This window comes from Moschus berezovskii, chromosome 9 (genome assembly GCF_049115385.1).
Source record: "Moschus berezovskii isolate FMDL1 chromosome 9, NW_MosBer_1.0, whole genome shotgun sequence".
NCBI classification, from domain to species: Eukaryota; Metazoa; Chordata; class Mammalia; order Artiodactyla; family Moschidae; genus Moschus; species Moschus berezovskii.
Genome location: NC_142468.1, coordinates 97321423 through 97345900, shown reverse-complemented (window position 1 = coordinate 97345900; position 24478 = coordinate 97321423). Strand labels below are relative to the sequence as shown.

The window sequence follows — 24478 nt, the reverse complement described above, 5'->3', positions numbered from 1 at the left end:
AGCTCTCCCCAGGCCCGCCCCCGCAGCGCCCCCCGCGGCGCCGGGCCGGCGCGCCGCGCTCACCTTTGCCCGGGTCTCCCTCTGCCCCCAGCCTCGCTCGCCGGCCCCGCCCCTGACGTCGTCCCCGTCGTTCCCCGTTACTTCCCCCTTTCGGCCCACGGTTCCATGTCTGCGGCCCCAAGGTCTCGCCTTCCCCACCCCGGCCCAGCCACCGCCCGTCCCCAAAGCGTTCTGGAGAGCTCGATTAGCACCCGATGTCCAGATCTGGCTGCAGAGGCCGAGGCGGGCTCTGCGCTGGGACACCGGGACCTCACCTCTCCTGGACCCCTTAGTTCCCTCCACCTGGCCAAGCAGCCCCCGCCCCTCCCCGGGCCGCAGGAGGCGCTCGAAGGAGGGGATTGTGGTGGGTGTAGTCGAAGATCGCAAAGGTTCGAGAACGAGAGGCCTCGCAACTCCCCCCCCCCCCCCCCCGCTGCCCTGTCCTCGCTCAGCCAGAGCTACGCTGCCCTTGGGAAATGAAAATGACCGCGGATACCCTTAGAGGCGTCCTCCGCCCCACGAGCGCTCAGCTTCCTCTTCCCTCCCTCCCAATCCAGCTCGAGCTCGTGGGCCCGAGGGGGGTCTGAGCGAGGGCCCCAAACCCTGGCAACCCTGCCTCCAGTCCCGAGACGTTCTCGGCTGAAACTCCGGAGGGACTGGACCGCAAAGGCCCGTGGGGGAGGGGAGGGAGACGTTCCCGCTAGGAGCCAGGGGAGGGGTCTCCCGGAAGGGCGACTCAACTCTCCGCCCCCTCGGGGAAGCTGTTGCGTCAGCTTCGAGATCCCAAATTAAAGCAAGTGGTCTCCACCCGGCTGGAAGGTGTCAGGCCGTAGAGCCGCCTCCAGGAGGCAGCATGTAACCAAAGATGTCCGAGCTGAGGGTACCCCAGAGGCTGGAGTCCCCACCGCACCTCTCTTGGACCCAATAAAAGAGGGAGTTGCTGGACTAATTCAAGGAAAGGAATCTGGAAATGTTTCACCACGTATTAAAACTAAAAGATGACTTGTAAATAATACAATTTCCTTTTGTATACCTTATGGACAGTCCAGCTTTGGCATCTTTTAAAGCCAAAGATTCGCTGCAGAGATTCATAGCGAATCACCCACCTTCAAGACCTGTCTGGTGGAAAGGCACACAGCTTAAGAGACTTCCCAGGGACAAGGCAAGGGGGAAAAAAGTGTAGCCCTGAGGTTATAATTTACCCATGTTGAAGCTGGGGCATTTAACGCACAATTTAGCCTATACTGAATGAGCAAGGATTTGACAGCCATGAGAAAAGAAAAGGAGTATGTTACAATAAATGATATAAGCAATAAGGAAATAATATGCAAAGCTATGCATTGTGTGAGTAGGTGGTTTATAGCTGTCAGTTCCCATGGTTCTTGCTTAGAGTGACAGTGATTTAGATCTTTGTTGAGCTGTCCTAAGAAGGAATGTGAAACAAGACACTTCCCGAATAGTTCGCCCTTCTTCAATCTTAGAATTTAGTCACCGAATGCTGAAGGGGGGTTGCAAAATGAGGTGGAATCAGCCACTCAGAGTCAGCCTTACTTACGTTTTTTCTCCAAAGTCATCATTCCTCATCACAAGTTTAAAAAGAACCAAAATTCTCAGTGCACTTGTACAGAAATTACTGTATACAGACCTGACAGAACGATATTTGAATAAACGTGTTGGACAAAAACATCAGTGGTTAAACAAAATGTTAACGCCAAATACAGGCCATGGTGTGACGCCCTTGAGAGACAAAGGACTTTAAGGGGAAAGACATGGAGCTCAAATTCCCGATATTTCTCACCATTGTTACCGCCAGCCTTTGCCAGATGAAATCCAGAGGCTGAAAGACATGGAGTTAGGGGATGATGAAGCCGCTTTCCTGTGGCTTAGAGTCTGGTGAAGTCACTGAGGATTGCTGTCCGAGTGCCAAACCCCTCCCCGCGCAACAGTGTTCCATAAGGTCCCTGAGAATGCTGATGATGTTAGCTGTCAGCACCTAGAGTTCTCTTTCTCTCTCCCTCTCAAAATCCTAACACCTATTTCCTGCTATTTACAACCCACAGACTGTCCCCCTGCCACATCACTTTAACCACGTCAAAGGCTGAACTTATCTTCCTTCCAAAGATCTTTCCCCTCCCGCATTCCCCCGTTTTTCAGATTTAGCTTCCCATCCTGCCCTGAAATCCTCCAGCCCTGGCTCCTCGACACCCACAGCTATTAAACTAGTACATGTGTTCGCTTTTGCATGTGGAGTTCATACTGTCTACATTTTTTCTAACATTTATCTTTGGTGATTTCTTTACAATATTGATTTATGTCATACATCAACATGAATTAACCATAGGTGTACATATGCCCCCTCCCTCTTGAATCTCTCCCACCTCCTGCCCATTCCCACCCCTCTAGGTTGTTACAGAGCCCCAGTTTGAGTTCCCTGAGTCATACAACAAATCCCCATTGACTTTCTATTTACATATTAGTGTATATTCTTCCATACTACTCTCATCTCACCCTCTCCCTCTTTTCCCCCACCCTTGTCCATAAGTCTGTTCTCTGTCTGTGTCTCCATTGATGCTCTGAGAAGTTTCATCAGTACCATCTATCTAGAATTCATATATATGTGTTAGTATATGATATTTGTTTTTCTCTTTCTGACCTACTTCACTCTGTATAATAGGTTCTAAGTTCATCCACCTCATTAGAACTAACTCAAATGTGTTCCTTTTAATGGCTGAGCAGTATTCCATTGTGTATATGTACCACTTCTTTATGTCGAAGGACATCTAGGTTGTTTCCATGTCTTAGCTATTGTAAACAGTGCTGCAATGAACACTGGGGTACACGTGTCTTTTTCAGTTTTGGTTTCTTCAGGGTACATACCTAGAAGTGGCATTGCTGGGTCATATGGTGGTTTTATTCCTAGTTTTTTAAGGAATCTCCATACTGTCTTCCATAGTGGCTGTATCAATTTATATTCCCATCAGCAGTGCAAGAGGGTTCCCTTTTCTCCATACACTCTCCAGGACTTATTGTTTCTGGATTTTTTTATTATGACAATTCTGTCTAGTGTGAGATGATTTATCATTGTAGTTCTGATTTGCATTTCTCTAATGAGTGATGGCAAAGTAATGTCCGTCTAGTCAAGGCTATGATTTTTCCTGTGGTCATGTATGGATGTGAGAGTTGGACTGTGAAGAAAGCTGATCACCGAAGAATTGATGCTTTTGAACTGTGGTGCTGGAGAAGACTCTTGAGAGTCCCTTGGACTGCAAGGAGATCCAACCAGTCCATTCTAAGGAGATCAGTCCTGGGTGTTCATTGGAAAGACTGATGCTAAAGCTGAAACTCCAATACTTTGGCCACCTCATGCGACGAGTTGACTCACTTTCTGGAAAAGACTCTGATGCTGGGAGGGTTTGGGGATGGGAGGAGACGGGGACGACAGAGAATGAGATGGCTGGATGGCATCACCAGCTCAATGAACATGAGTTTGAGTGAACTCCGGGAGTTGGTGATGGACAGGGAGGCCTGGCATGCTGTGATTCATGGGGTCGCAAAGAGTCGGACACGACTGAGTGACTGAACTGAACTGAACACCGACTTTATTTTTCCAGCCCTTGGTTTCTACTACTTGATTCTCCAACTGTAAATTATGTCCTGGGATTTCAGTGCTGTCTGCCTCAGCTGCCTCTCAGAACCAGTCAAAGACACATGGAGGCTGGCTTGGGAAAGCTGTTACTCAGTCATTGTTGCAACTGTAAAATAAATCCACAGCCACATTTTGGTTCAATTTCCTGATCTCTGAAAATTACAAGCAATCTCCATAGTCACTGCTTCCTGATCTGTCTTATCTACTTTATAGGTTTATTATGAAAATTTAAATAGAAGTGCTTATATCATTTACACAGAAGTGTTCTGATAACTGAAAATTAAGTGTACAAATGTAAAATGGTAACGGTACTCTATTGTCTTACTTCCCTTGCTAGTTTTTGGGTCCATCCATTGGCTTATAGCCAAGGTTGTTTTATTCTCATCCTTTTTTCTAGTTCAGCCCTCCCCTATCCCATTCTTATTGTTATCCAAACAGCTGCCTTTTACTTCTTAAACCAGGATCCACCCTTCCCCTCTTTCAAAGTGCAGTTCAGAGCCACCTCCTGTGGAAAAACTTCCCAGTCTTGCAGAAGGAAATGATAAACTTCCAGATAGACCATTACACCACTCCCTCAGGTTTCCCCCCAGTCAGCATGTATTTAAGTGTCTAGCCTAGCACAAGAGTAATGGACACTTCTGTAAAAGCTTCACCATTTTTATAGCACTTCCACTTACGTTATCATTTTTAAAATGTTTTCATAAATGTGATATATTCAGCTGTTTTGTCAATGAAGAAATTAAAGATAAATTACTTCCCCAGGGTAAGTAAGTACAGGCAAAACCATAATAAAAGAAATATCACAATAAAGAGAATCACATGAATTTTTTAGTCTCCCACTACATGTCACATTATGTTTACACTACATTACGGTCTATTAAGTGTGACTAGCATTTGTCGTTATTTTTCAGTCGTGTCCGACTCTTTGCAAGTCCATGAACTACAGCACTTCAGGCTTCTCTGTCCATCACTCTCTCCCTATCATTATGTCTTAAAAAAAAAACAACTTTAATTGAAAAAGTGCTAAAAAATGTCAAAACAATTACAGGAGTAACATCAAAGATCACTGATCCGCAGTTCACCTTAACAGTAATGTCAAAGCTTGAAATATTTCAAGAATTACCAAAATATGATACAAAGGCACGAAGTGAATGAATGCTCTTTGAAAAATCTGGCACTGATAAGACGTTCTATGCAACGTTGCTACAAACCTTCAATTTGTAAAAAATGCAGTACTTGCAAAGCACAATAAAAGTATGTGTGAAGTGATTTAAAATAAAAACAGAGGGAAGAAGCTACGGGATCTGGGTTTACCACTTACTAGTACCTGCCTCCGGAGAAGGCAATGGCAAGCCACTCCAGTACTCTTGCCTAGAAAATCCCATGGATGGAGGAGCCTGGTAGGCTGCAGTCCGTGGGGTCGCTACGAGTCAGACATGACTGAGCGACTTCACTTTCACTTTTCACTTTCACATTGGAGAAGGAAATGGCAACCCACTCCAGTGTTCTTGCCTGGAGAATCCCAGGGACGGGGGAGCCTGGTGGGCTTCTGTCTATGGGGTCACACAGAGTCGGACACGACTGAAGTGACTTAGCAGCAGCAGCAGCAGCAGCACCTGCCTCACAAGGCTTTCGCATGGATATTACACAATGTGCGGCGGTTCAGTTCAGTTCGGTCGCTCAGTCCTGTCCCACTCTTTGCGACCCCATGAATCACAGCACGCCAGTGCGGTGGTAGCTTTATAAAAATGGATTCAGAACTTAGCTCCAATTCGGCTTCCTCGAGAAAGCCTTCTTTGACACTATAGTCCAGATCAAGTTTTCATATGCTTACAAACAACACCTACGTCCCTTCCCAGTACTCATGTCGGCTATAATATTACTGTAATGTGTACGATTACTGTCCTCTTTCTCTAGACTTGGGGCTGTATCCTTTGCTTTGCTCTCCACACTGACTACCGTGCTCCTCACATAAAAGCTCTTCAACTTTGATAAATGAGTGAGAACTGAAACCCTAATTTTGATTCACTGTAGATTTCACTCCGGCTGAGGAAAACATGTTACAGTGATGCTAGAAGACAGAATGAGGTCAGGTCGATGTTACTCAACTGAGATAAACTTCAAAGGACTAGTGACCGCGACGAGGAGATAGAAGGCTGTGGGGAGACAGATCAGAACGGTTTCGTCTGAGAGGACGCGACTTCCACAAAGTTGTACCCAACACTAGGAACACATACTCAAAACGACCGCTCTCTCCCAAAACACCCTGGAAGCAGTTTTGCCCCTCTTTTCCGTACGATGAGCCAAGATGGCGGGGCCCGTGTTTGCAAACCAGATTCAAGATGGCGACTTCCTGCTTCCCGCGCAGCGTCGCGCGTGGCCACACGCCCACTTCCGGCTGCCGCGCCTCAGCATGGCTGCTCTGGGTGTCCTGCTCTCAAGTAAGTGGGTGTGAGGTTGGTGGGCTCCGGAGTTTGCTGGGGTGGGCCGCGGCTCCCTGGGCTGGCTGCGCGGCCTCTCTCCCAGCTCTGCCCCGTTTTCCCAGCAGGTGTCCGGAGACTGCACTGCAGCGCCGCGGCTCGGGCAGGCAGCCAGTGGCGACTCCGGTGAGTGCCCGTCTGGAAGAAACTGGGGGGCCCGAAGCTGGCCTGAGTCCTCACCGAACTGTTTTTCTCCATCCAGGCAGGGCCTTGCTGCCAACCCCTCCGGCTACGGGCCCCTTACGGAGCTCCCAGACTGGTCGTACGCGGGTGAGCGCTGACCTGACAGTTAACTCCACTTCGGAGATTTTCACCTTGAGGGAACGCCCCTGGACGTAGCGGAGCGGGGAGTGGGGGGAAGGAGTGTCAAAGTGGAGGTGTGTCTGAGCGGACAACTTTCTGAACTTTATGTTTGGAGTTGGGAGGGAAGAAACCCTGTTGTTTACTTTGTGAATTAAACTACACCTGTGGAAACAAAAGCTGGACGGAATCTCTTGGCTTATGGGGATAAGCAGAAAATAATTCTGATTTAGGGGGTCACCGGGGAGAGACAAGACTTTGTGTTGTCAAAGAGGGACGTGATTTTTTTCAAAGTTAGGAAGGGGACTTCACTGGCGAGGACTCCGTGTTCCCAATGCAGGGAGCCTGGGTTCGATCTGATCGGGGAACCCACGTGCCACAACTGAGAGTTTGCTTGCAGCAGCTAAAGATGCCGCAGGCCACCCACAGCTAAGATCTGGTACAGCCAAGTAAATAAAAATTTTTATAAAGTTACGAAGAATTGCCCTTTTGTGTGGGGAGTACATTGTTGAGCGTTTGTTACCAAATGCAGGGAGAGCTCTTTGAAAGGCTGCCTAAATGATCCTCTGAGAGAGGCTTAGAAGAGTGAGGGCAGAGCATGGTGGGTTCCCTTTGGAAAAAGTGTCTTCCTTTAAAAAAAAAAAAAAAAAAAGCCCTAAAAAAGAAGGGCCTTAGAAAAGCTGAAGCCATTCCCCACTCCGTTGGATCTCCAGTTCAGAGGTGGGAAAATTGAGGCCTAAAGAAGTAAATTGCCTGGGAGCATACAGCTAGGTAATAGCAAAGCCAAGGCTAGAACTGGGCAGAGACCAGGCCCCCTTCAACAGTACGGAGTATAGTTTATAGCACAGTCCTGTCTCTTTGCGATCCCATGGACTCTAATCCACCGAGCTCCTCTGTCCTTAAAATTCTCCAGGCAAGAGTCCTGGAGAGGGTTGCCATTTACAGGGATATGCTGCTACTGCTACTGCTGCTAAGTCACTTCAGTCGTGTCCGACTCTGTATGACCCCATAGACGGAAGCCCACCAGGCTCCCCCGTCCCTGGGATTCTCCAGGCAAGAACACTGGAGTGGGTTGCCATTTCCTTCTCCAATAAACCTGGTTAATCAGGTATGTGGTAGCTGTGGAGGTTGGTGAAGATTTTTTCTACTTGTGATTTACTGTAGGAAGTCTAGGATTTCTTGAAATATTGGAAGGACTCTGGAATTGATTTTTTTTAATTTTTTTTAATGCGGACTATTTTAAAAGTCTTTATTGAATTTGTTACAATATTGTTTCTGTTTTTTTATATCTTGGTGGTTTTTTTGTTTTTGTTTTTTGGCCTCAAGACATGTGGGATCTTAGCTCCTATTGTGGCACAGCACAGGCTTAGTTGCCCCACAGCGTGTCCCCTGCATTGGAAATCGGATTCTTAACCACTGGACCACCAGGAAAGTCCTAGAATTGATTCTTAATCCAGGCTTGCTTCTCTACTTGCTAACTTTATGGTCTTGGACAAGTTAATTGCATCTCTCGGTTTCCACTTCTGTAAAAGGATACCTATCTCAGATGGTTCTTGTAAGGAGAAAATGAAACATCCAGTGTAAAACACCTGATATATACAGTATTGGTTCCCTTTCTTGATGAATAATATCTCTTATTTGTTTTGCCTTCAAACTTTGGCAGCGTTTTCACTCTCTTTGCAGAAAGTATCCTTTTATTCTCCATTATAAACTACTTGAGATCAAGATACTGCATTTTTTTCCAGCAAGTCAGCAGATGGTTATGAGATTTTTATTACGTGCCTACACTATATATATTACAGTGAAAGTAAAGGATATAGTCCTTGATCCCAAGGAACTTAAAGTCTTAGCTGGAAAAACAAAGCATGACATTTTGAAGATTAATTAATATTTCAATGCTCTGCCCCTTTCCAGAAGAATTTGAGATAGCTAAATAAGACTAAAAATAATCAGTAGTACAGTAAATGTCTGCAAGTAGTAGGTTCCTCTGTCCATGGGATTCTCCAGGCAAGGATACTGGAGTGGATTGCCATTCCCTTCTCCAGGGGATCTTCCTGAGCCAGGGATCAAACCCAGGTCTCCTGCATTGCAGACAGATTCTTTACTGTCTGAGCTACAGGGAAGCCCTTTAATGTCCCCTAATAGACAAATATTAAATGACGGAGATGCATTTCTTTCAGAGGAGAGTGACAAAGTTGAAGAGGTTAGAGAAGGGTTTCTGGGACAAGTAGGGCTGGAGATAGGCCTAAGAATGAGAATTTGGCTGAAAGGAAAAAAGGATATTTCATTATGGAGTGAGATAGAATTCAGCAAGGACTCAGTGGTGAGTAGAACAGTAATCCAATTGCTTGAGTGGAGGGTTTCTGAAGATAAAACGGGAGATTCAGCATTGCAAAGGACCTTGAATTCTAGGCTAATGAGGGGTAAGTAGAGTAGAGTGGGAACATGCCTAGGAGCTTATTCTTGGTGGTTCTGGCATACTTCACCATTGAAGATGAAGGAGGTGTTCTAGGGGAGTGAAGCTACAGTGGGTATGAAATAGAAGAGAGGAGCTTGAGATTGGTTCTTCCCTCTTTTGCTGTCACAGCCAATTGGCCAGGGTACTGTAGGCTCTAACGCTTGCCTTTCCTTTCACTTCTATCTGCAGATGGCCGCCCTGCTCCTCCAATGAAAGGCCAGCTTCGAAGAAAAGCCCAAAGGGAAAAGTTTGCGGTGAGTGGCTAGATCTCCAGCCAGGACAAACTGTAACTGGCGGGAGAACATTTAAATTGTAATTTGCCCTGAGTTGGCACCTAAGCGTACCCCTCACTTGGAGGTTTTATCCACTGAAGGTTTTAACACTACTGTGAGAAGGGAGAACAGACTGGGGCACTCCTAGGGCAGGAACCAATGGTAGACACCCATTGTGCTTCCTTCCTCCTGCTTGCCAGCCCAGGACCGGACCGGGCTCCACCCCTTCCCCAGTCAGTGGTGTCACTTTCCAGCCGAAACTTTGATCTGTGAATGAAAGGATATATGGTACAGAGCTCAAGCCCCAGATGTTATCCACACTGTTTTCCTGTCTGTTTCAGAGACGAGTTGTACTGCTGTCACAGGAAATGGATGCTGGATTACAGGCATGGCAGCTCAGACAGCAGGAGAAGTTGCAGGAAGAAAAAAGGAAGCAGCAGAATGCTCTTAAACCCAAAGGGGCTCTACTACAAAACCCACGACCAAGTCAATAAAAAAGCAGCTTCTGTCTGCCTTCCCAAGCCTGTCTCTGGCTTTCTTTTTTATTACCTGGATGTGTCTTCCCTGCCAGAAGAAAGCCTTATGTTCCCCATCAGGGCAAAAGGATGGACACCAAGAAGAACGGGCTATAAAACCACTGCCTGGAAGGGTTGACTCAGTCCCCTCATCCCCAGCTCCATTCCAGTTCAGCAGAATATTGCTCTGGAGTATTTACTCTTTTTGGAGAAGGAAATGGCAGCCCACTCCAGTGTTCTTGCCTGGAGAATCCCAGGGACGGGGGAGCCTGGTGGGCTGACGTCTATGGGGTCACACAGAGTTGTACACGACTGAAGTGACTTAGCAGCATTTACTCTTTTACAAGCCACACTGGCCCAACTAAGAGCAGCAGTAGCTACTCTGCAAACATGAAAAAGGGGGCAACAGTTTTCCTGGCACTCAGGCCTTTAACAGCCCATACACAGTTGAGGCCACATGCAGTTATGCATTTAATAAATATTTTGATGAAAAAGACTGTCTAGCTGAGATCTACTTTTTGGCAAGAAAATAGTATCAGTTTTCCTACACTTCAGACAGATGGCCCTAGAGGATACTCCCACTGGGAAGGCGGACATGGGAAGAGCCAACTTGGGTGTTGCATGTTCTGCTGAAGAGTTGGATCCCGAGGTTTCTGTGGTTCTGACTGAATTCCAGAAGTTGGTTGGAGAGAGGTCCAGATTTCCTGACTTCCATTCGTGTAGGGGAGCCATGAGGTGCTCAGTCCCAAGTCAGTCAGTGTGTAATGGGCACCTAGTAGCCACCATGTACTTCCATAAGTCCCTTAGCGGCACAGTCCCCGGGAAACCTTTCATTTTATTGGTCATGGCTCCTCCCATGGATCCTGAGAGACTGAGCGACTGAACTGACAGTACAGAGTACTGGAGTTTTCCATTTTCCTGCCCCAAATGTGATAGTTCCTGGCTCTCTAGGATTTATGGACTTTCTATCTGAAATAATTTCTGTCCAGCCTCCTTTATTCCTTCCCTTGATTTCCATCCCCTCCTTTCCACCCCCAGCCCCCACTACCTCCTTCCTCTCTGGCTGACCAGTGCAATTTGGATCTTAGATTCTGCTGATGGTCGACTTTTCTGTCTCCCACACTTTTCCTGCTTCTGTTGTGTTGCTTTTCCAGATCTCGCCCACAACCTCTTATCTGTCTCCCTTTCCCACTGCCTGCTCTGGCCGGCCCTCCCCCTTCTCTGCATACCTCCATCTTTTGTTCTCAGTCTAGGCCACCCTTGAAGGAGGAGGGTATGCTCTCTAAGGGACCATCTCCTTTTCCAGTGGAGAGGTGGAACCCCCATAGTCCTGACTCCCAGCCCCTCTTTTCTGCAAACTTACCAAACTTCATTTGTCCTTCCCCAGATGCCATGGCCTTGCACTCCTTTCGCTGTAGTTTAAGGGGCAGTAGATCACAAAGGACAGTAATTAAGGGAGCACATGTGTCCTTCTACAGACAGGAACCCCAGATCCAATGTGGTTGTGGGATTTGTCAGGGGGTAGTTGCATTTTGCTATTGTTGCATTCCCCCCACCACCCCCCGCAGGGGAGGGACAGGTGGTTGTCAAGAATCAGGGGCAAAAATTCGATATGGTCAAGCCACAGGTCCCAGCAGACAAACCCCCAAACCAGGTCTCTTGAACATGGAAGACCCCACCACCACCATCCCAGACTGAGCTCCTTTTTTGCCCCACCACTGAGCCTAGTACTTCCCACGGAAGTGAGACAAATGCTGAAAGCAGAGGAATCAAGCCACCCAAAATATGCTTAGAAGGAAAAAGTGTCCCACATCCCGTCCCGAGTCCCCCCAAGCCCCCCGCTCTCGGCCTCAACCCCTGCAGATGGCAGCCTCCACCACAGAAAGGCAACTTAGGAGTTTTTTTTTTTTTTTTAACCCGACTTTTGGCTGTAATTGGATTCAGGCTGAAACAACCACGTCCGCACCGGGAAAGGAGGGCATAGGGGCGGGGGCGGAGGGAGGCTGTGGGAGAAGGGAGGGACCAGAGAAGAGAGCAAGAGAGGGCTCGCAATCCAGTTCGCCGACTAAGCAGAAGAAAGATCAAAAAACGGGAAAGAGGGGACGAGCAAACAGGCGCCTTCAAGACGATCCCCTCATCTCCACGTGGACAGCGCTCTGGGAATCCAAATTCAGTGCCTACGGAAAACAAAGGCGCCCAGAGGGAGTGGCGGCGCGACCCCAGGGCTTGGGCCCGGCCGCGGAGCCCGCTTGGCCCGGATGCCCGGACAGTCGCGGACCATGTCTCCCGCCCCACGACCCGCCTGCAGTCTGCTGCTCCCCGTGCTCACGCTCGCCTCCGCGCTCGCCTCCCTCAGCTCTGCCCAGAGCAGCTTCAGCCCCGAAGTAAGTGAGCTCCTCCGGCCCTGTCCGGAGTCGCGCCCGGGGAGGCGAGCCCGGGGGTCTCCGAGAGAACAGCCCCGGATCGGAGGGGCGAGCGCGCGGGTTGCCGGCTCCTCCGGCCTGCAGGTTCCTCCTTCCTCTCCACTTCCTCTCCTTTCCGTCCTCATCTCCAAACTTTCAAGTCCATCGACTTTGCCTCCTCCAACAACCCCCTACCCCACTGCGCGCTGCCGACTTTCTGTCCCGTTCCTTTCCTGGAAGAGCTTTCCAGCCGGAGCCCACTCCCACCCCTCCCCAGCTCCCCCGGGCGCTAAGCTCAGTTCTGGAACGGGTCGGGAGCCTGATAAATAACTGGACTCCGCTCAGATCCCGCGCTGTCCTGGTTTCTTGTCCAGGGCTAGTTTGTTGCTCCTTCAACTTTCCAGCTCGCAGGCGCTCGGCCGGCCGCGAGGCTCGGGATATCGCGGCCCGGGCTCCCCACGCTGCGCCCTCCGCCGCCGCCTCCCGGGCGGTCCCGACCCTCTTCGGACACATCGGTTGCCAGGTGCGGTCGGGGGTGGACGGCGAAGCGGCCCCAGCCCCAGCCTACCCCCGCCTCCTCGAGAGGTCCCTCTGCGTCCCGGCCTGCAGCCCTGGCGTCGAGGGTCACGGCGCTGGCGCCCTGGCCCGCGTTTCCGGACACACAAAGCTCTCCTTGTGAGCTGGGGGCTCAACCGGGCCGCCGCCTCCTCGCCCCTCTCCCCCTTCGGCGCCTTTAGGTTTTATTGGTTAATTGCTTTTTTGTGTTAATTGCACGGAGACTTGGGGGCGTTGTACAGGGAGCAGGGTGAGGGCCTGGCCCAGGGCGCCCGCACAGGTCTTCGCTGACTCGGTTGCCCCCCGCCTCTCCTCCCCGAAGCTGGCCCACCGGGTCCGGGAGGAAGCCGCGTGGGAGTTGTCTGAGGAAGTTTTTCCTCTCTCTCTCTTTTATTTTGGGGTGAAGGTGGGAGACGGATTTGATCAGTTTCTTATTTTGGGCCATCCCAACCCACTCAGCTCGGCCAGGGCCTGGGTGCGGTCGGGAGGGGCAGGGAAGGGCCCCTGAGCAGGGGGAGGGGATCTGGACTTGGCTTCCTCCCTCCTGGTCCCGGCCCTGGTCCCACCCCCGAAGGAAACCTCTCCAGAAAGAACACACTCTCTCTGTCCTGAAGGAATCTGAGGCTGACAGAAGTGTGGCCCTGGGAAGGGGGGCGACCAGGGAGAGTGAAAATCTGCCCGGACTAAGCCTGACTTGGTCCAGGAGGAGGCACCCTGTTTCCAGGCCTGGAGTCTTCATCAGAGGCCTAAAGAGGAGAGCTCCTAACAAAAGGAGCCTGGGCATCTGGGGGGCTTCCCGCTGCCAACTTTGCCAGCCCTGCCTTCCTCCCTTCTCCTGCCCCACTAGGTCCCCTAGAGGAGGGGCGGCAGACCTGGCTCTGTTTTAAGTGGGTCATGGGCAGTCGTAGTGTCAGAACCACCGTTTGCTTCTGAGCCACGGAGGGGTGGGAGGCAGGAGGGAGGAGCAGGCCCAGAGGCTGGGATCCAGGGCCTGCAGAAGAGCCAGAGATCCCCCAACTCCTCTCCAGGATGCTTATGCCAGAGAAGTGGGCCCAGGAGTGGAAAGGGGTTCCTTGTCCTTGACTTCCCCCTAGGGGAATACCTTGCACCTCCCGATTTTCAAGACAAAGCCAGCCAACTGAGTTCTCCGACCCTACCGAGTCGCTCTCTCTCCGGGCCTATCTGGAGGGAGAGAGAGCTGGGGTGGCCCAGGCCTCAGGCATCCGGCTCCCTTCTAGCACCTCCGGAGTCCTGCACCAGCTCCCGGATGGACAGCCCTCTCCTCCCGCTGGCCAATCTGGCACTTGGCCCTTCCCCCACTCGGCCGCAGACACAAGAGTCCTCTCTTCTGTGGTTCAGACCTCATCGTCTCCTCTGTGGTTCTTGCTTTGCTCGGAGCCTAGGCCTGGGAGGAGAGGAATGGGGGGCACTTCCTTTCCAGGACTTGCGGCTCACTTGACTCCAGAAAGTCCCTTTCTTGACTAAGTCCCCACCTTTCTCTACTGGATATGGATAGGGTGGAGGTTGGTGGGTGTGAATATTCAGACCTGTCTGCCTGCTTGAAAGACTCTTCACGATGAGGGATTTATCCCAGAGCTCCTGGATGTGGGTTTCCCCCACCTCTCTACTGCCCTCCCTTCTGTCATACTGCCCTAGGAGCTTTGCCCCGCTGAGGGTTCGGGGCCTGACCTCTGTCTTCCTGCCAGCTCCAACAGCAGTGGGCCATTCCCATCTTTTCTCAAAGTTGAAGCAGCTGCTCCCCTAACAGAAGGCATAAGCCCAGGGGTGTGACTACCCTACAGGTGAGGCCAGGGGCAGAGGGAGTTTCCTGCATACTTGGGCACAGGGCCACAGCAGGTCTCCTGCAGGCACCAGCTGTGCATCAGTCAGCACAGGTCAGGGCAGGTTTAGAGCTCCCCAGAGAGCAGCCTGGGTTAGGAACCTCCTGCTCTGCTCCCCAGAGGTTAAACTTTGCTCCCCTCCCCCACCCCGAGGAGGGGCTCTCAGAGCGGGTGGTGCTGGGGTTGTTCTGGCCAGGCCTGTTGGCTGAGGAAAAGCTGGGTTGTTTACATCTCCATCCCTAACTCCCCGTCATCGGCCTTGGGGGATCACTTCCCAGAACCATGTTGCAATTCTTGCCCCTGCGGGCTCAGGTCCCCAGTCAGCTGCTCCTGAATCACCCCCAGCCCCAATGCAAGCGCACTGCTCTATCCCCAAGGCCTGGCCCTTGAGGTGAAGGGCCACATGCAGAATCATCCTAATGACCTGGAGTAGGGGATGCACCTCTGCTCCAAGTTCCTATCCCAGGAACCTGCAGCCCCCCACCCTGGACTCTTTTAAGAAAGCAAAGCTGGAGCAGGGACTAGAGTTAGGGTCAGAAGTATCTCCCCATCGAGGCTCTGTGCATGTTCATGTTCCATATATAACTTGACTCATTTTACTTTTCCAACCTTAGGAAAACACTCTATTGTTCTTACAATAAAGTCTGACTTTTTCCTCAACAGGGTTTTGCAGTGTGTGTACCTTTCAATCAAACACCAAAAACGTAACATTATGTTAAGGCAATATGCCACCTTTTATATTATGAACAATTCAAATCATACCTGAAATAAGCTACAGTCACCAAAATACTAAATAAAATACTAACCCTAATGCCAACCACCACCTCAGTCTCCCACTCCCTCTTTTGAGAACCTTAAATGGGATGTTAGGCCCCAAGTCCTCGGTCTCATGCTGCCTGGGTAGAGACAGTGGCAGGATTCTGGCTCTTTGTCTAATCACATCCCCACTGCCTCCAAAGACCCCAGCTTGCTCTGTCAGCAGTCAGCTTGAGCCCTAGCTTCTTTTCTGCCCTCCGTCCAAAAAGATCTCAGAGCTGTGTATATCCTGGAGGCATGCCTGTCCCAGGAGAACCTTGTGCCAGGCCTCAAAGTGGAGCCCCCTCAGCCTCTCCCTTCTCCATCTACCATGGGACACACCCCAGCATCAGGTAGAACAGGCAGTATTTACAAGAACACTGACACAGGAGGAAAGAACTGGAGGGATCTCGGCTCTTAGAAGACATCCTAGAGCTCAATTAAACCACCAGGGCTCCCATCAAAAGAGTTACAGCCAAAGCACAGAGCTGTAGCTCCCCACCCCTCCAAGAAGATCAGCCATACTAGGACCTGGGCCAGAGTTTGGGTCCAGCCTGGGAGTTCTTCCAGACCCACTGCCAGAGCCAGGCTGGGAGCTCATGGCCCTTTCCACGCCAAGCCAAGAGTGTGTTCCAGGTGCCGTGAGGAGGCAGGGGCTCCCCTTGGGCCAGGTGGGGATGCTCCAAGCCACACCCCTTTCCCCACAGGCCTGGCTGCAGCAGTATGGCTACCTGCCCCCTGGAGACCTGCGGACCCACACACAGCGCTCACCCCAATCCCTCTCAGCTGCCATCGCTGCCATGCAGAGGTTCTACGGTCTGCGAGTGACAGGCAAGGCTGATGCAGATACCATGAAGTAAGTGCTAGAACCTGGCAGGAATTCTGCCCAGCACCTACCCACATGACACAGCACCAGAGAGGTTGCCACCTGAATGCCTGATTCTACCCCTGTGCCTTATCCCCACAAGATGATCCTGACCCTCTCCTGTTCACCTGAACCTCATGATCTTAGCTCTTCCCCACACTGACCCTGGGGCCAGACATTCCTCCTCTCTTCTGAAGACTGAAGTACATTGTTCTTTCACATACTTTCCTGACCACAATCCCCACACCCCAACCCACCCCAGGGCCATGAGGCGCCCCCGCTGTGGTGTTCCAGACAAGTTTGGGGCTGAAATCAAGGCCAATGTTCGAAGGAAGCGCTATGCCATCCAGGGACTCAAATGGCAGCATAACGAGATCACTTTCTGGTGAGTCCAACAGGCAAGCGGCCTTTCTCACATCACGTTACCCTTCCCTATCAGGGATGCTTAGAGACTTAGAGGCCCCCTTCCCTATTCACCCCTGTTCCTGCAAAGCATCCTTGGGACTAGGGAGGAAAATGGCTCCTGGAGAGATGTGCAGTCCCTGGAGGGTATATTCCAGGGCCAGAGGCCCTCAGTTCTTGGGGCAGAGGCATCGTGAGACGCCAGGAAGTGCCGGGTCAGACAAAAATGGCTGGGTGGCTCAGTCACACCTGGGAGAGTACATGGAAGGAGAGTTTTGCCCCTAACACACTCCCATCCTCTCCCCACGTGGCTGGACCTCAGCATCCAGAACTACACCCCCAAGGTGGGCGAGTATGCCACATTCGAGGCCATCCGCAAGGCTTTCCGAGTGTGGGAGAGTGCCACGCCACTGCGCTTCCGAGAGGTACCCTATGCCTACATCCGTGAGGGCCACGAGAAGCAGGCCGACATCATGATCTTCTTTGCTGAGGGCTTCCATGGTGACAGCACGCCTTTTGATGGCGAGGGCGGCTTCCTGGCCCATGCCTACTTCCCAGGCCCCAACATCGGAGGGGACACCCACTTTGACTCTGCCGAGCCCTGGACTGTCCGGAATGAGGATCTAAATGGTGAGTGAGGTAGCCCTGGGTCTCTTATCCCTCGGAGCGTCAAGAGTCGTTTGCATGCAGGTTCTCTGGCCTCCTCCCCAAACCTCAGACCCCCCCCCCCAAAATCACAGGGCTTGTTGGGAACCACAAAGATCTCCTGGTCTGACTTCCAAGGAAGGCAGGAATCCTGTTTTGACCTATTTACATCTGGTCCCTTCTCTCGCCCAATAATTAACTTCCCAGACAAAGACTTTGATGCATCTGCCTCAGCCACTTTTCCAGGCAAATGTCATGTCTGGCTCCCGGGAGAAACTGAGGCCCAGATAGGACCTCAGCTTCCCTTAACACGACCCTCGCTGGGACTGGAATCCAGCCAGTCTCTCCTCTACCCAGAAGAGTTGCTGACTGGCTTCGTGCCTCATTTGCCAAATATGAGGCTAGAACTCAGGGTTTGGTCACTTCGGGTGGAAAGTTTGGCAGGCAGGCTTCACTGTGAAACTTCTGATAGGGAAGCAGTGAGTCTGAGGGGAGGGACCCAGGCTGCCATCATAATCAGCCCCGTCTCTCCAGGGAATGACATCTTTCTGGTGGCCGTGCACGAGCTGGGCCATGCCCTGGGCCTTGAGCATTCCAATGATCCCTCGGCCATCATGGCACCCTTTTACCAGTGGATGGACACAGAGAACTTCGTGCTGCCCGATGACGACCGCCGGGGCATCCAGCAACTTTATGGTAACTAATCTATGCCCACATCTGCTCTTTTCTCTCTGCTGCTTGTCTCCTCCAGCTCTCTCTGGCCTGGGCATTTCCCCCTCCCTCATGCCCTACAGTCTTCCCGTTCCCCCGCCCCCACCCCCACCCCATGACTCCACCTCCATCGTCCCCATTTTTGACCCCACCCTTTCTGTCCTTTCCCAGCTGATGGCTTCAGTCTCCCCGCAAGGTGTTTTCTGCCCATGTGTCTGTCCTTCCCTCCTATTCTGCCAAAGTCTGAAGTGCCCCTCATGTTCCAGGGAGTAAGTCAGGATCCCCCACCAAGATGCCCCCTCAACCCAGGACCACCTCCAGGCCTTCCGTCCCTGATAAGCCCAGAAATCCCACCTATGGGCCCAACATCTGTGACGGGAACTTTGACACCGTGGCCATGCTTCGAGGGGAGATGTTTGTCTTCAAGGTAAGAGGAAAAAGTGGGCTGTTATGGGGGACAAAAGGTCTCTGACCGGGTAGCAGGATGGACACAGAAGCAGGACAAAACACTGTGAAAGTGAAGTCGCTCAGTCGTGTCCGACTCTGCAACCCCACGGACTGTAGTCTACCAGCTCCTCCATCCTTGGGATTCTCAAGGCAAGAATACTGGAGTGGGGTGCCACTGCCTTCTCCAAGAGATCTTCCCAACCCAGGGACTGAACTTGGGTCTCCTGCATTGTAGGGCAGACGCTTTACTGTCTGAGCCACCAGGGAAGTCAACCTATAACACTGAGGCAGTGGGGGAGCTCTGGGGACTGAGCTGGAGGGCAAAGCTAAAGCCTGAATGAACTGCCCCCCAGGAGCGTTGGTTCTGGCGCGTGAGGAAAAACCAGGTGATGGATGGATACCCCATGCCCATCGGCCAGTTCTGGCGGGGCCTGCCCGCATCCATCAACACTGCCTATGAGAGGAAGGATGGCAAATTCGTCTTCTTCAAAGGTAACCAGACATTCTGCCGTAATCTCTGGGTGTGGGGCGGGTCTCCCTGGAGAAGCATGTTCCGCTTGACTCCGCCAGGGACCCCAGGTAGAATGAGATCCTGCCCTCCCCTCCCCGCCTCAGGAGACAAGCACTGGGTGTTTGACGAAGCTTCCCTGGAGCCCGGCTACCCCAAGCACATTAAGGAGCTGGGCCGAGGGCTGCCTGCTGACAGGATTGATGCTGCTCTCTTCTGGATGCCCAATGGAAAGACCTATTTCTTCCGAGGAAACAAGTAAGACCTCACTCCCTTGACTGCAGGCCTTCTCCCTCACACGCCACCCACCAGATTCCCTCAATTCTAGTGGAAGACCCCCTTGCCCCCCAATATGTCTCCCTGAAGAAGGCACTGGCTGAGCCTCTGCTGTTGCCTAGCAACAGGCAGCCTCCACTGGGTGCTGAGTGAGTGGGATATGACCCGGTCACCCCTCATTTCAGACCTGGTCATTTGACGCCTCCTGCCCCCAGCACCGTGCCTCCGCCCCAGCTGCCAGGCACTGTCATTAAGGGCTGCTGGTGGCTCCTTGCAGCCTGGGCCCTCCCTTCCACCCCCAGCTTCCGCTGCTTTCAGCAGCAGGCCCTCATTAGTCAAAACCCCTGTCCCCCACCCTTTGCTCACTGGAGAATTCAGCCCCAGGTCACTCCCCTCGGAGGATGTGCCCAGTGTCAAGCCGCTTCCTTTGCCCGCCTCTCCCCTAGGTATTACCGTTTCAACGAGGAGCTCAGGATAGTGGAAAGCGAATACCCCAAAAACATCAAGGTCTGGGAAGGAATCCCTGAGTCTCCAAGAGGGTCGTTCATGGGCAGCGACGAAGGTGAGAGGGGCACGGGAGGTGTCGGTGAAGGGAGGACAGGAACAGGGAGTTGAGGAAGAGCAGGACGAAAGACCAAGAGTGTTGGGTAGAAAATGGATGAGAACCGGGGAGCCCTTGCCACGTGCCAGGCCCTGAGTGCTTCCTGCGCTTCAGACCCTTCCATCTGCCCCGCTCTCTCAGCCTGGTGCTATAGTTACCTGGCTTCACAGCTGAGGAGACGGGTGCTCAGAAAGGTGAGATGAACTCAGCTGGCTTGCACACTTAACAGTTTTCTTCCGCTCTGCTTCTCTCTTTGGCTCTTCTCCGGACACCGCATCCACCTGGCGGCTTCCATGCCACCCTCCTGCTGACCCCGCAGTCTTCACTTATTTCTACAAGGGGAACAAATACTGGAAATTCAACAACCAGAAGCTGAAGGTTGAGCCGGGCTACCCCAAGTCGGCCCTGCGGGACTGGATGGGCTGCCCGTCGTCGGGGGGCCAGCCGGATGAGGGGACTGAGGAGGAGACGGAGGTGATCATCATCGAGGTGGACGAGGAAGGCAGCGGGGCGGTGAGTGCGGCCGCCGTGGTGCTCCCTGTGCTGCTGCTGCTGCTGGTGCTGGCGGTGGGCCTCGCCGTCTTCTTCTTCAGACGCCACGGGACCCCCAAGCGACTGCTCTATTGCCAGCGCTCCCTGCTGGACAAGGTCTGACCCCCACTGCCGCCCGCCCACTCCTACCATGAGGACTTTGCCTCTGAAGGGCAGTGGCAGCAGGTGGTGGTGGGTGGGCTGCTCCCAGCCGTCCCCAGCCCCGTCCCCAGCCCTCCCCCCTCCCTTTTTCTCTGTCCCATGACTGGCCTCTCCCACCCTCCACGCTGGCATTGCTTCTTCCCTAGATGGGTCCCCCTGGGGGCTGAGCAGGGGCCGCCCTCCCAGCCCCTGCCCCTCAGGGGCCCCCATGGCTTGGTGTGTGTTCAGCCCCATCTGAATGTCTGGGCTCTGCACTTGAAGGCAGGACCCTCAGACCTCGCTGGTAAAGGTCACATGGGGTCATCTGCTCCTTTTCCATTCCCTGACATACCTTTAACCTCTGAACTCTGACCTCAGGAGGCTCTGGGCACTTCAGCCCCACAATCCCCTAGGTGTACCCAGTTGGCAGCCTCCCACCACTGCCTCTGGCTAAAAGAAATCCAATCCTGTTGTGGTGGGAGGAGACCCTGAGTGAGAGAGTGTGGGTTACACAGCCACCCTGAGACCTTGGGAGGAAAGCTCAGTGAGGGCCAGTCCTCTCCACAAACATCTGCCTCTGCCCCACCGGCCCCTGAGAACTTCCACAGAAGGAGCCTGAGCCATTAGGACTAAACTGGGGCTGCAGAAACCCTTGACAGCCCTACCCTCCCAAACGTTAGCCTCGGATGGGGATGTCAGGGTTGGAAGAGCTGAGACCAGGGGTGCAGCCCCCAGGGTGGGGCCCAGGAGCCCCAGGGGCTGAGCCTGGAGGCCACAGAGAAAGAACCTCGCTCATAATGAAGGCAGCTGGGGTAGGGACGCAGGGGCAGAGTAGTCAGAGGGGACAGGGCAGGACCAAAAGGCGAACCAGGGAGGCGCAACAGGAGTGGATGGCTGAGGGCCAGTCAGGAACGCCACAGGGTGGGCTGTGGTATCCAGGGGAGGGCACTTTTCACTGGCGCTCTCAGGAAGGGCTCGAGAAAGGCACACCTGCTCCTGTTTGGGTGCCCTGGCTTCAGTCAGACAGCATGGAGGGCAAGGCAGGGAGCCAGACAAAGGAGCAGAGAGGGTGCCCGTTGGGGATCGGCGACTCGGGACTTTTATGAGAGCAGCCGCCTAGTTAGGGAGCCAAGGATCAGCCTGCCTCAGCCATCTTCTGCAAAGGGGCACCTGCCTGGGCGTTTCCGTCAGGTTAGCCCCTCACTTCCCGATGCCCCCCGCCACTCAGCCCTTCCTACAGGTGTCCTGCCCCCACTCCCACCCAGCCCACCCATTTGAAGTCTCCTTCGGCCACCAAGGGTGGTCATGGTACCAGAGACTTGGGAGAGTGAGAGGCCCTGCAGGGGCAGTGAGAGGAAAGGGGTGTCAGGGGTAGGGGGGCAGGGGGTGGGAGAAATGGGGTGAACGGTGCTGGCAGTTCGGCTAAAGTTGTCTTGTTTGGGGTTTTTGTTTTGTTTAATGTATATTTTTATTATAATTATTATATATGAATTCCCTTCAAATCGTTCCTTTTTGTTAACAAGGGTGGGGTGGGGGTGGGGGGCAGAGGCATCCGACCCCAGGAACCTGCAGGGCGGGGCTGGGTCATTGCCCTCTAAGGACATTTTTGACCTTGTTCAACCTTTCCACAAAGAATAAACAGTGTTTCACATTCTTTGTGTGGCTGCAGTTTGTGTGCCTGGGATGTGGCTGCGAGGGGAATGGAAAGCAGGGGGGCCCTGCAGTGTTTTCCATGAGGCAGGGTTTTGGTATTTTTCATAAAGGAATATGTTTATTCTCAGTGGACGAAAGGGATGCAGGCTCCAGAGCTGGGGGGGAGGCTGGCATGCTCTTGGGGGGCAGAGGAGTGGTCCACAGAGGCCAGCTAAAGCTGCTGTACCCCAGCCTAGCCTCTGAGGCCTAGGACTACAAAGGCAAGAGGAAGTGGCCAAGCTGAGGCTACTCGGAAAATCTTCCTAAATTGCGTTACCCTGTCATGTGACCCAGCCGCAGACCCTCTGTTTCCTCAGGCCTCGTGCTGGCTGCTGGGGGATTCCCCCTGTCACAGTCAGCCTAAGTAAGGCTCGGGGGCAGGCCCTTCTCCCCAGCCCTCAGGCCCTCAGCCTCTACCAGGCCTGGGGCTCCCCTGCAGGGGAAGAAGAAACAGACAGGAAGGGAGAAGGTTGCCCCATGGCCAGTTAGGAGCAGCCTATCTGGCCAAATGAGAATCTCACCCCAATTGCCCAGGAGAGGCAGGATGGTCAGGTAGGAAGAGCAGAATGACAAGGCTTTGTTTCCTCTTTCCCTAGAAACTGATGCCCGAGACAGGGTTCCCAGGCTGTCGACCCACCCTTCCACCAAAGCAGCCTGGAGGGAAGGATCAGCTGCTGAGTCAGCTCAGCTGAAGGGGAGCAGCGCTCATTCTTCCCTCCTTCCCTTCCTGCCTCAGCCCGGCCCTCCCCGGGCTCCAGCCCAGGCCCCCTCCACAGCCTGCCTCCAAGAGTCCTGGCCCCACCTAGGCCAGGCGTTCTATCCAGCTGCTATTCAGGGCTGGCGGGTGTGATTGCTTTGGCAGAAGGGGTACCCCACCTTCCTGCCAGCCAGGAACCCTGACCCTACGCCTGGCCTCCTGAGCCTCTCCTGCCAACAGCTGTTTGGCACGGCCTGTGCATCTCCGTGGAGTTGGATCCCACCTCCCTGCCACCCTCACCAGAGGGGATGGGGACCCTGAGAAGTCAGGGGCGTCTGGGGGCAGTGGGGCCCATGCGTGTGGCAAGGAGCTCAAAGATGAGCTCATGGCCCCTTTGTGTTTTTGTGGCTCACATCTGGAGGCAATTACAGATGTTATCCAGTGGGAGTTCTGCAAAACACAGCTGGAGCCAGCGGAGGAGCACGGGGAGGGGGGACTGCCAGAGGGAAGAGCGGGGGGAGCCTGGGGCTCCCGTGGCTGGACTGTGGTTTCCCCATCACGAGGAAATTGTTTGGCCCTGATTCTGGAATCACAAGATGCTCTCTGAAGCCAAGGGGGAGAGATGGAATGGAGGACCAGAGACAAAGCGGGAAGAGGTGGAAGAGGCTTCGCAAGCAGGGAGCATTGCAGGGTGGAGGCCGCAAGTCCCGTGCTTCTGACGTGCCTTGGGTCTGAGGGATCCAGCCCAGTGAGGCAGCTGGGGGACCCCACCCGGCCCCAGCTGAGTGAACCATCAGGTCAGGCTGGGTGAGGGGAGACCAGAGGCCCCGTGGCTCCCGAGAGACCTGCAAGCATTGCATTCACTGGCCCTACCCTGCTTTGTCCATTGGGCCTGACCCAGTTTCTATGGTTCCAAGTTCCTTTATTCGAAAGCAGCACATGTGAGTTAGAGCAGCCAGGAGGGAGCCAAGGGGAATCTGCAAGGAGGTTTGGGCAAAACCCAGGGAAGCGGGCTCTCAGGAGACTGGACTGGGGGCAAACACAGAACGCAGGCTAAACTCTGCCCACCACAGCACCCCACACGTTTCCAGGGGGAGCCACGGACACCCTTGGCATCGCCTCCCTCCTGGGGGTTCCCGCCACCATCTGGGCCTGTGCCTCCAAGGCTGCCAGCCAGGCACTAGGTCCATGGGATGGAAAAGAGAGGGGAAGCCCTAAGAGGAACTGAGCTCTCTAGATGAGAGGGGACTGAGCAGAGTGACCCCCACACACAATCTGGCAGCTGTGTTGGTCCTTCCCCATCCTTCCCCCGCAGCCCCCATCTCCCCACAATCTGACGGACTTCCCAGTCCTGTCTTTACTCCGTATCCCCACTTCCTTTTCCAACTAAAGGGAGGTGGTGGGAAACTAATACCTGCTGAGGTCCTCACACAACACTCAAGGACACAGGCACTGACATTGCCCCCATTTTACAGATGTGGAAACTGAGGCCCAGATAAGATTTTCTCAAGCTCCCAGCTTGGTAGTCCAAAATAAAACCCAGTCCTGTCTGATTTTTTTTTTCCTATACAAGCAGATGCTGACCATGTCTCTTTGGTGTCCCTTCCAGTAGCCGGGCATGGGCATGGCAGTGTGTGTTCTGTGGAATCTGCCAGCATA

At 53.1% G+C, this 24478-nt stretch overlaps 2 protein-coding genes across 6 annotated transcripts; both read left to right on the top strand.

Annotated features, from left to right (window-relative positions):
- The first annotated feature begins 5872 nt into the window (after positions 1-5872).
- Positions 5873-9716, top strand: MRPL52 (mitochondrial ribosomal protein L52). 5 transcript variants are annotated; one of them, XM_088840011.1, is made up of 5 exons: positions 5901-6126; positions 6234-6291; positions 6368-6435; positions 9113-9184; positions 9537-9716. In XM_088840011.1, exons 1-5 carry the CDS (start codon positions 5994-5996, stop codon positions 9644-9646), a joined length of 441 nt encoding a protein of 146 aa, XP_088696137.1. In that variant the 5' UTR covers positions 5901-5993; the 3' UTR covers positions 9647-9716. The 5 variants fall into 5 exon arrangements, with proteins under 5 accessions (XP_088696138.1, XP_088696137.1, XP_055291719.2 ...); XM_055435744.2 differs by having other exon boundaries at positions 6010-6126; positions 6231-6291; positions 9113-9177; XM_055435745.2 differs by having other exon boundaries at positions 6044-6126; positions 9113-9177.
- A 1996-nt stretch (positions 9717-11712) lies between these two features.
- Positions 11713-21702, top strand: MMP14 (matrix metallopeptidase 14). The gene is made up of 10 exons (XM_055436521.2): positions 11713-12094; positions 16011-16159; positions 16431-16553; positions 16893-17200; positions 17750-17911; positions 18193-18353; positions 18727-18865; positions 18989-19139; positions 19604-19719; positions 20078-21702. Exons 1-10 carry the CDS (start codon positions 11969-11971, stop codon positions 20410-20412), a joined length of 1770 nt encoding a protein of 589 aa, XP_055292496.1. The 5' UTR covers positions 11713-11968; the 3' UTR covers positions 20413-21702.
- Positions 21703-24478: the final 2776 nt, after the last annotated feature.